The sequence below is a fragment of the Maylandia zebra genome, linkage group LG6 (genome assembly GCF_041146795.1).
Source record: "Maylandia zebra isolate NMK-2024a linkage group LG6, Mzebra_GT3a, whole genome shotgun sequence".
Classification (NCBI taxonomy): Eukaryota; Metazoa; Chordata; class Actinopteri; order Cichliformes; family Cichlidae; genus Maylandia; species Maylandia zebra.
In genome coordinates this window covers 20,350,875-20,361,298 of record NC_135172.1, presented here as the reverse complement: position 1 = coordinate 20,361,298, position 10,424 = coordinate 20,350,875, and the positions used below count along the sequence as shown (strand labels likewise).

The 10,424-nt window shown below is 42.6% G+C and overlaps 1 protein-coding gene across 1 annotated transcript; it reads right to left on the bottom strand.

Moving 5' to 3' along the window:
* Window positions 1-741: 741 nt before the first annotated feature.
* LOC101475137 (aminoacyl tRNA synthase complex-interacting multifunctional protein 1) lies at window positions 742-6,114 on the bottom strand. Its single transcript, XM_004549352.4, has 4 exons — window positions 5,688-6,114; window positions 4,808-4,989; window positions 2,744-2,912; window positions 742-2,310 (listed from the first exon to the last, which is right to left on the bottom strand). The coding sequence occupies exons 1-4, from the start codon at window positions 6,091-6,093 to the stop codon at window positions 2,144-2,146; spliced, it is 924 nt and encodes a 307-aa protein (XP_004549409.1). The 5' UTR covers window positions 6,094-6,114; the 3' UTR covers window positions 742-2,143.
* Window positions 6,115-10,424: the final 4,310 nt, after the last annotated feature.

Here is a 10,424-nt window from a genome sequence, read left to right as displayed (position 1 = left end):
AAGATGTGGTTTACCCGCTTGAACTGAGCAAACTTATTTTTTCCTGAACCTGACTGCCGATTTAAAACTGCAACGAAAAGAAAAGAAAGCTTTCTGGTGATCTTTCGAAACTTTAAGCTTCTTAATTGTGTTAATTAAAATAATTTGATTGCATTTATCAAGCGGTTTCTTCTTTTTAATCAGGACCACAACATTAATTAAAAGTTCATGAGTTGCCTAAGCGTTTTTACCTTGGCCGATAAGCTGCAGGCTTTCAGAGCCCCTTCCTAAAGCAGCTTATGCTTTTAGGACAATTGCCAACTTTGCCTGTTCATCCAATCTTTAGCAAATTTCCCAATATTTATGACTGGAAATGGAACACAATAATGTAAAAGAGCAACAATGGTGAGAATAAGAATAACCCCAAACACTGTGAGACTGACTCTTCTGTAAAGTAAGGGTTTGTTGTTCTCAGTGCAGTTTGTGGCCTCAAAAAGCAGGCCACCGAAGGCAGTGGAAATGTATTTTACTCGCAGGTTCACTCAGCTCGGGGAAACCTGGTTTCAGGTACGCGTTTGCTAACTTTCCCCTCCAGCAAACCGCGTCGCGTCGACGGGCTGTGTGGTTGCAGGACCGTGTCATCTCAGTCATGAACCTGTACAGTACCTCCACTCTGGGTTACCCCGTGGGTTAGTCCATGAAGAGATTGCACTGTAGGTGGAGGTGGGTGGGGTGACGTGACATTCATAACACTCCATAACCTTTTCAGATATTAAAATGGTTTTTATTAATGTCATTCTCTAGCATTAGTCAACACTCCCCCTCCATGCTGTTGACCGCATTATAAACATTGGTTCTTTGTCATGTTGTGCTGAAGTAGTGAGTAACATTTTCTTTTTTGTTTCTAGAGAATCACACTATTCCCTTTGTGCTCTGCACTGTCAAACAAAGACCTGGGACATGGCGTCTTGGACATTTTGTTCCACTTCTTGGTTCCTGAATCACATCAATCACATCCCCATTCTCGGCCCATAGTTTTAAGTTCTCCTTTATAATAAAGGAAGATATACTTTGCGTGTTTGTCTTACACTTTTTTTTTAGCAGCCTCCTCAACAGCTTGGCGCACTGTTTCAAAACAAAGACCAAGTCACGATCTGAAGCATGGCAGAGTTCAAAAACACATTTTTTCCCTTTCAACCCCTTCCCCTCCCTTTAAGCCAGGTGTCTTCCGATTGGCTGACCCTTGCAAACAAAACATCCGATCAGCAGGGTGGGCGGGGCTTCTCCGCTCACAGCCAGAGCTGCTCTTATGGACAACAATCCACCAGGGAAACACAAGAGCAAAGCAAACAGCATACAAAACTTGAAGACAGTTTAAAACACTTTTACATTCAAATCAAAAGACTTTGAAGTATTTGTTTGATATTTCAGGAAGCCACTGAAAAACCAAAGATTGATTTTTTTTCCATTTAAGATAACACTTCCTGGATTAACAGAAGCAAAAATCACAGACTTTGTTGATTGCTAAACAACATGTAGGAGTCAGTGGAAAGTCTGTTTCATGATGGATTGATTTTCGGTTCATTCTCACTCATCAATGAAAAAAAAAACAAAAAACAAAAAAACCCCCAACGAGATCAGTCAATCTCCCGTTTCTCAAACGGGACTTCTGAACAGTTTCATGCCTTGTTAAATGAAAATGAAAACACTTTAAATGTCTTAACGGAAAACAACATTTTAACAAAGAGTTCCCAGAATAAAAAAAAAAAAAAAGGATTTTCCCCTTTTCTTTTCACTACGCTGAGGCAGCCTGTGTGGTGAATGCTCTCATGTGAACAAACCACCAAGACACATATTGCACATTGTGATGGGGTATGCTAGTGCCCTCAGTTGGCCAAATTCAAAACTACATTTTTTTTTCTGTTAAAAAAAAAAGAAAAAAGTAATTTAAGTAAATCTCAAGTCCATCCAACATCGGGTACCTCGCAATTATTTCACTTGCTTTATAGCAAAAACTACGTGACCACCCAGCATCACACCTGTGTGATTTTGTTTTCTGGACATGTCCCCCCAGACAGTGGGCGTTAAAATAACAGTCTCCACTATTCTGGGAATCCTTTTCCGCAATTTCTTGGATCCCGCAAGGCTGCAGAGAACTGATCATTTACTTAATCTCACAGTCAGACATGGTTTGGGCTTTGCAAACTCCCTTTCCAGCTACTTCAAAGGCAGCTCCTTTGTAGGTTGCGACGCACTGGCCGTCTGTGCGCAGGTCTGGCTGAACCTGCTCCCACACCTTCTGTTTGGGGTTCAGCTCTTTATCGGGCTCCCCTGCAACAAAGACATCATTGTGAGAAATTAGAATCCCCTGTGTACTTCAGTAAACCTCGACACTTGCAGGGTTTGTGATTCCAGGAGGTTTGCTGTTAACAGCATCCTCATGGAAAATGGCTACAGGGATTTGCATGCATCCAACCACAAAAGCTCAGAAGAGCCAACGGTGAAGTTTGGGAATGATGTCTGCTCTCAGCCTGCAGTCCGATTCTCACCAAAGGTGCCTCGCAGAGTTGGAGGAAACTTGTGTTTGTGTGTCGTGTTAAAGTAGTGCAGTACTCACAGTCTAAATACTGAGGCTCCATAACACTGATGAAAAGAGGAAAATAATGAGGCGTGTGATCAGCACTATCTGCTGAGCGCACATCTATTATGACTATTTGGCTGAGAATAGGTTTAGCAGGAAGCTACAGCAGTGAGGCTGTAGTACCTGGGAATCCCTGGAAAGTCACTCTATCCCCTGGTATCGCTCCGTTTGGAGGATCAAGGATTTCCAGCTTGTCTTGTGACGAGGCACACATGAGCATGGCCTGGTTCACAATTCCTCTCGTCTCCACTGGCCTCTCGTTACACAGCAGGACCACCATACGATTCTGCATCTGCACGAAGGGCAGGAGAGTCCACATGTTCAAGCGAGAACAGCAAATGACGGTAAAGTTGATGGGAAAAACAAACAAACATCCGAAATCAAATAGGACGGTATTATTGGAATCAAATTCTCACTCGGTGTTCAGTCTAATTGATTTTCTAATCAAGAACTCTCAATGAGATGACGAATGCTTGATGTTGAAGAATAATGTCAGTGCTTTTGGCCAGTGCTTTGCAGAGGTGTGAAAAGCTGGAATGTCCTTCCCAGAACTGGTGCAGCAAAGTTAGGCACTTGGGATCAAAAATCCTAAGAGGCGATCGTGATATTTTAGCCATACTGGTGACTTTAGTTGTTTAAAATCAGCCTAAAGAACACTTCAAAAGACTATGCTTGTCTTTCTGGTGGCAGTATTAGAAAACATTACCACTGTCAGCAATTTGAGGATTTTTTTTAATGCTATTATTTTTAATCACCTTTTAAAACCTTTGTTATTATTTTTTGTGAGTGTACACAGTATACTAATTTATAACAAAGTAAACATAATAGTGTTTTGGGCTGTTACTGTTCACAGTTACACAGATCTTCCTCCTTCAAGGCTCTGAGCTTCAAGCATTCCATCTCTAAAATAAAATAAAGGATACTACATAGAGGCGTTCAAAAACAAACGGAAGATTGACATCGAGGTGTTAAATCTTAACCCTAATTTGAATAACGGAATAGTTGGACATGTCCTGGTACTTACAAAAAACCCCAACCAAACAAAACTACCATACAGTGATATGTTAGATGACAGTGTTCCTCTAAATATAAGACAGTTAAGTGATGGCTTTTGTTACTTGACCACAAAGTACCCTGACCTGAAATCTGTCCAGCATTTACGGGACACAAACTGGGAGCCAGGCCTTTTCCACTAAGACCAGTGAAATGACCCTCATTCCAGAAGAACAGAGGCGGTTACAGCCAGAATATTCAGTTTGCCCACCTCAGCCATTAAAATAACACACTGATGTTCATGTAGACAAAAATACTAAATCACAATTTTAAGGTGGAAAAAAAAAGTATAACCTTCACAGACCTTCCCGCTTACCATTATTTTTAATGGTCCGGTCTACGCGACCTTCGTCAGGTACAGTTTTCTCAGTACCTGTAAGCCAGAAAATGTGTTTTTTTCTTCACAAAGACCTTTCCCACTATGCACCTGTCACTTATTCAGGTGTGGAGTCTTCCTAAATTTGTAAGTAAAAAAAAAGAAGACAAATCCTACTTTCGGTTTAGTTTACACTGTCGTCCCTCAGAGGGAATCGGCTCAATAGGGCAGCTTAAACTACAGTCACCGGCCACTTCTTAAGTACACCTTGCTAGTGCTGGTGACTGCAGAGGCCATTTGAGTACAGTGAACTCACTGTCATGTTCAAGATAATATCAGGTTTGAGATAATCTGAGCTTTGTGTCATGGTGTGTTATCCTGCTGGGAGCATCCATCCGAAGAGGAGTACACTGTGATCACAAAAGCATGGACGCTGTGGTGTTTACGTCACTTTTTTCCCCATTATTTTAATGCTCAGTTTGAACTTCAGCAGGTGGTCATGACCATGTCTGCATGGATAAATGCAACAACTTGCTGCCATGTGATTGGCTGATTAATTACAATTTCTGTTAACCAGCAGCTGAACAGGTGTACCTAACAAAGTGAGTGTGTAGAGTGTAACAATTCAAAAGATATTGTTACACTGTCAGTATCTTTGTGCTTTGGGCTGTTACTTCGATAAAATGAGCAGTCTGAATATATCACACAGGCTTCAGGGAAACAAAAAAAAGTAGATTATTCAGTCATCTAAAACATTGATGACCGGTAAACAGTTTTATCTTGAAATAAACAACACTAGATTAATACTTGATATTTACCTGCTCCACAGGTACGTGCTGAGACAGTTCACTGACCACCGTCCTGGGAAAAGCCTCTCCCACATCGATCTGCTCCACGAACAGCCCGTCAGTGTCTGGAATCTGCTGGGCCGTGACTACACGTCCAATACGTAGGTCCAGGCGGGACACGTCCACCTGCTTCTTTGCCACCTTCGGCACTCCTGGCATGAAAGAAATGCCGCAGTGTCAGCAGGGTACACGGTCTTTCTTTGCAACTGATTTTCCTTATGGTGTGTGCTCCTCTAATATAAGAATCGACAGATTTGCTGCATCTGTAAAGAAAATCTTTGCTGTTAAAAATCTAAAGTTTTAAGGATTAATGAAGAAAACGCTCGGTTTGACTCAACTTCCCCACCTTTCACAGGATTCTCCTACGTGATCCATTTAGTAGATGACACAGCTCTCTTTATTACAACTACCACAAACTACAACTATAAACTCAGCTATGTAATACTACCTACAGGTGTCAGGGAGTATTTTGGCTTCAGGTCACTCCTTACTCCATCCATGTGAAGCAACATTAAACCAAAGAAATTGTGGAATCAGACTTAACTTTAATTTCCTATTCTGCTTGAATGTTGTGCTTTTGCTAAGTTTATGATTCAGGTGGGTATACTTTGAACACACCACCACCACCACCATCATCATCATCATCACCATCACCCACGTTCTCAACGGTATAACCCTAAATCGCTGCACCCAGGAGCCAGGTAAACAGACAAAACGCATGGACGCTCAGCAATCACATGCAGGAGGATAATCAGGGGAAATGGCAAAAGTATGCGGACACTACATATTACACTCGTATGTATATGCAGCTGCTGCATTCCTCATTCTCCAGGCCTCCCGGTGGACGCACCTTTGGGCTTGCCGTATGAGGACACACGGCCTCGGAAACCCATCTCATGAAGCTCCCTGCGCACCGTGGTGGAGCTCACGCTGGCTCCGGATGCGCTCTGAAACTCGGCGGTGAGCGCTTTTATGGAGGGCAAACACTTCTCCAGCGCCACTCTCTCCAGCACTTGGCGATCCTCCTCTTTCAGCTTGTGCGGTCGGCCGCTCCGGGGCAGTGCCGTCGTTATTCCTCCACGCTTCCACTTTAAAATCACGGCGCTGACAGTGGACCGGGGCAGGTTTAACATCGCCGAGATCTCACGGACGGACTTCTTGCACAGGTAGCATCCCACCACGGTGCCCCGCTGAAACTCACTGAGCTCCTCGCTGCGACCCATTGTGCTGCAAATGTTTGCAGACTGCTTTTGCATCGATTCCCTCCTTCGCCTCCTCCGCCTTGGAGCTTCGCTCCCCCTTTTCTTCTTCTACGGTTGGCTCTCAGGGCTAATTTTAACTATAGCCCACTATCGGGTATATTACTGCCCCCGTATGATGACTAATAGCAATTCAGTGACACTACGGGCTGGATTGTGTTTCATATGACCTAAAAGTGTTTTAACGTGATGCAAACAAGCGAGAAGCAAATAAAAAAATAACTTTGAGAAGCTCTTTGAACACATAGATTGATCCTGCAACATACTTTTCTGTGTTACAGCAACAGGATAAATAATAAAAACAATAATAGTAAAAAAAGTATCAAATGACCGTAGTTAAGCTCTTATAATGTGAGGTAATTTATTTACCTACACAACGGTGGTCACGGCAGATGCCCACCCCCACCGAGCCTGGTTCTGCCGGAGGTTTCTTGCTAAGGAGTTTTCCCTTCCCACTGTCGCCAAGCGCTTGCTGAAAGGTGGTCTTTGATTTTTAAGGTTTTCTCTGTATTCTCTATATTATTGTATGGTCTTTATTTACAGGATAAAGCATCTTAAAGCGAATGCTGTTGTGATTTGGCGCTATATAAATAAAATTTAATTGAGTTCTAGCGCTTTTCTACTCGGGTAGCACCGTGCCACCTTGCTGCCCCACTATTCTTTTGCACTGTTGCCCCACAGCAAGAAGGGCCTGAGTTCAATTCCACCATGTGGAGATAAGTTCATTGGAAACACTAAATTGCCCATAGGTGTCAATGCGGGAATGTGAGCGTGAATGGTTGTCTCTGTCTATGGGTTAGCCCTTGGACAGATGGCGGCCTGTCCTGTCCTGCCTCTCGTCGTTAGACAGCTAGTGAGTCTCCAACACACCCCCGAAAAGGATAAGCGGAAGTGAATGCTTTTCTACTCTACTTGAGGCCACTGTTAAAACTACTTTATACAACATGCCCAATCCACCCCCACTTTTTTTATGGTTAACACACTCCAGTGAATGAATGCATTAAAATTATACATTGTGTCTGACAGACTTCACCTTAGCTAATTGGATTTCCAGAGTGAATTTGTCCTTTCTGGAGCAATTTTCCTGAAATTGTATGACAAATGTTCTGGGGTGCTGTGCAGGCTTCCAAGAAGTTTGTGCTCCAGTTTCAGTTTGACCGACTGATGATCCAAACATCCATCCATCCATCCATCTATCTATCTATAGATATTAAATTTTAGCTTCCTTAAAGAATTAAAGTCTTCAAGTCTTTTAAAAAACTTCCACAATTCTTTGGGTTGTTTTTTTTTTCAGATTTTATTTTTCAGATTTTATTTTTCTCATAAAAAAGCAAAACTGCTATTCCGTTTTCCTCCAACTGCACACAATTCTCCCGAACATGTCCTCAGTTTTAATACCTACAGACATGTGAATGGTGCTTGGCTCTCTGACACACTGTATGGGTGTTCGTGCTCCAAAGTATTTTCTTGAAGATACTCCCCCCCCCATTTCCACTTATTCAACTTCCCTGGAGAATGTCAGACAAGTGAGAAGGTTAGACCATGTACTGATTCAGAATAAAGATTTTTTTTTTTTTTAAATCTGCTGCTCTTAAACATCGTTTACTTGAAAATGGGCATTGTGGTCAATGCAACTCTTTTATGAGGCTTTTTTTTGTTTTGTTCATTTAACACACAAACACACAGAGACATGTAGTTATTTTGAGTGTTAACAATAGCCGTGATCACAGTTTTCTTCATTGTGTGAGCATAAAAGTTTTACTTTGGACTACTGCATCTGTTGTGCCTCCATGAAAGCCCCATTAAACATTTAAACCTCCTAATTTGATCTCCAGTGTAAGTGCTTTCCTCCCTCATTATTATGACCTCAAACTGGCAGACCAGTGTGCATTAAACCCTCTCAGTGTAACAGCTTACCATTAAGGGAAGCAACTTGAATTTGTTTACTTCACCACAGATGTCCACAGTGACAACAAATAAAGGGAAGTCACAGGAGAACCAAGTTCTTTACTGGTCTCCTACTTTTTGACAAAGGTGACCAAGGAATGCATTAATAAGAGAATGTTGCATACAGCAAATATTCATGTGTCTATGAATATAAGTGTTTGAAAGAGGATATGTTCATATTATTTTCCACATGTGAAATTGCAGATGGATACGAAACATCAGTTTTCACCATGGTGTCACACGTGATTTTTTGAAGTACTAAAGTAAGAACCAGCCAGAACCCGGTCGGTCAAGACATCAAGAAGAGAAAATGGGGCTGGATAGGCCACACACTCCAAAAACCATCCGACAACGTCACAAGGCAAGCACTGGACTGGAACCCACAAGGAAAAAGGAAAGTGGGGAGATCCAAACAGACGTGGAGAAGATCTGTCGAGAGCGTAATGCATAATACTGCCGGAATGACGTGGACCCAGCTGAAGAGAACGGCCCAGAACAGAGTCCATTGGTGGCCCCATGCTCCACCAGGAGTCTACAGGAAAATTGATTGATTGAAAGTAAGATGACATAGTTAGATCGATTATTTGTCGGAGGAAGACACAATTTTTCCTTTTTTTTCTTGGTACACCACCACAGTGGAATCAAACTAAATCAAAGAATGAAGATGTGACTGAAGCAGTCACATGATCAGTAAACACTAGGGACCCAGTTCCATTGGGACCCAGAGATGCCCATAACATAACATTAACACTGCCATGTGTGATAGATGACATGATATGAGATATGTGATATGTTCATGAGCTGTTTCTCACCTTCTCCAAATTTTTCCCTTCACATCATTCTGTTTTCATTTGTCCAAAGAGTTGTTTTGTCTGTTAGTTTTCATTTTTTTAGAACTTTGCAGGCACTTTAAGTTTACAGGGAAAGTCAAAGCTGACCTTCTTGCTTTAGAGTGTAACCAGTGGTTTGCACCTTGTTGTGTATTTAGATTCATAAAGGCGTATCTTTATTCCAGTCAATGATACATGTCATCTCCCTGAGAGTGTTTTTAACTTGCTTAGATGTTGTGAAGTTTTTTTTAACCATAACAAGAATTCTGTCATCATGCACTTTGATCCAGTGTTGGTCAGCTGGCCAGTGCATTCCTTCTTTTTAACAATGGAACAGATTGAGTTGGCTCCAGATCTCTTTGGACCTCATATTGAGAGTTTTAGTGAAAAGTGACAAATCAGCCTTTGGAATCCAATCCAGATATTTTATCTGCTAAATCATGGAATAAAAGAGGAACACATTGATTGAATTGACTGTTTGGTTTTAAAAAAAAGTGTCATTGTCCAACAAGTTTTTTTTTAAATTTATATATATATACATATATATATACACTCAACAAAAATATAAACGCAACACCTTTGTTACTGCTCCCATTCCCCATGGGATGGACGTAGAGACCTAAAATTCATTCCAGATACACAATATAACCATCCCTCCCAAACAGTGGTCACAAATCAGTCCAAATGTGTGGTAGTGGGCACATCTGCTATATTGAGATAATCCATCCCACCACACAGGTGTGCCACATCAGGATGCTGATCTGACATCATGAGTAGTGCACAGGTGTACCTCAGACTGCCCACAACAAAAGGCCACCCTGGAATGTGCAGTTTTTTGCGCTATTGGGGGTCTGGGGACCCAGAACCGGTCAGTATCTGGTGTGACCACCATTTGCCTCATGCAGTGCAACACATCGTCGCATGGAGTCTATCAGATTGTCAATTGTGGCCTGTGGAATGTTGGTCCACTCCACTTCAATGGCTGTGCGAGGTTGTTGGATATTCGTGGGAACTGGTACACGCTGTCGTATACGCCGGTCAAGCACATCCCGAACATGCTCAATGGGTGACATGTCCGGTGAGTATGCTGGCCATGCAAGAACTGGGACATTCTCAGCTGCCATCTGCCCTGAACAATGTGAACCATGATTCATCCGTGAAGCGCACACCTCTCCAACGTGCCAGATGCCATCGAATGTGAGCATTTGCCCACACAAGTCTGTTACGGCGACGAGCTGGAGTCAGGTCAAGACCCCGATGAGGACGACGGGCATGCAGTTGAGCGTCCCTGAGACGGTTTCTGACAGTTTGTGCAGAAATTGTTTGGTTGTGCAAACCAATTGTTCCAGCAGCTGTCTGGGTGGCTGGTCTCAGACGATCTTGGAGGTGAACCTGCTGGATGTGGAGGTCCTGGGCTGGTGTGGTTACATGAGGTCTGCGGTTGTGAGGCCGGTTGGATGTGCTGCCATATTCTCTGAAACGCCTGTGGAGACGGCTTATGGTTGAGAAATGAACATTCAATGCACGGGCGACAGATCTGGTTGACATTCC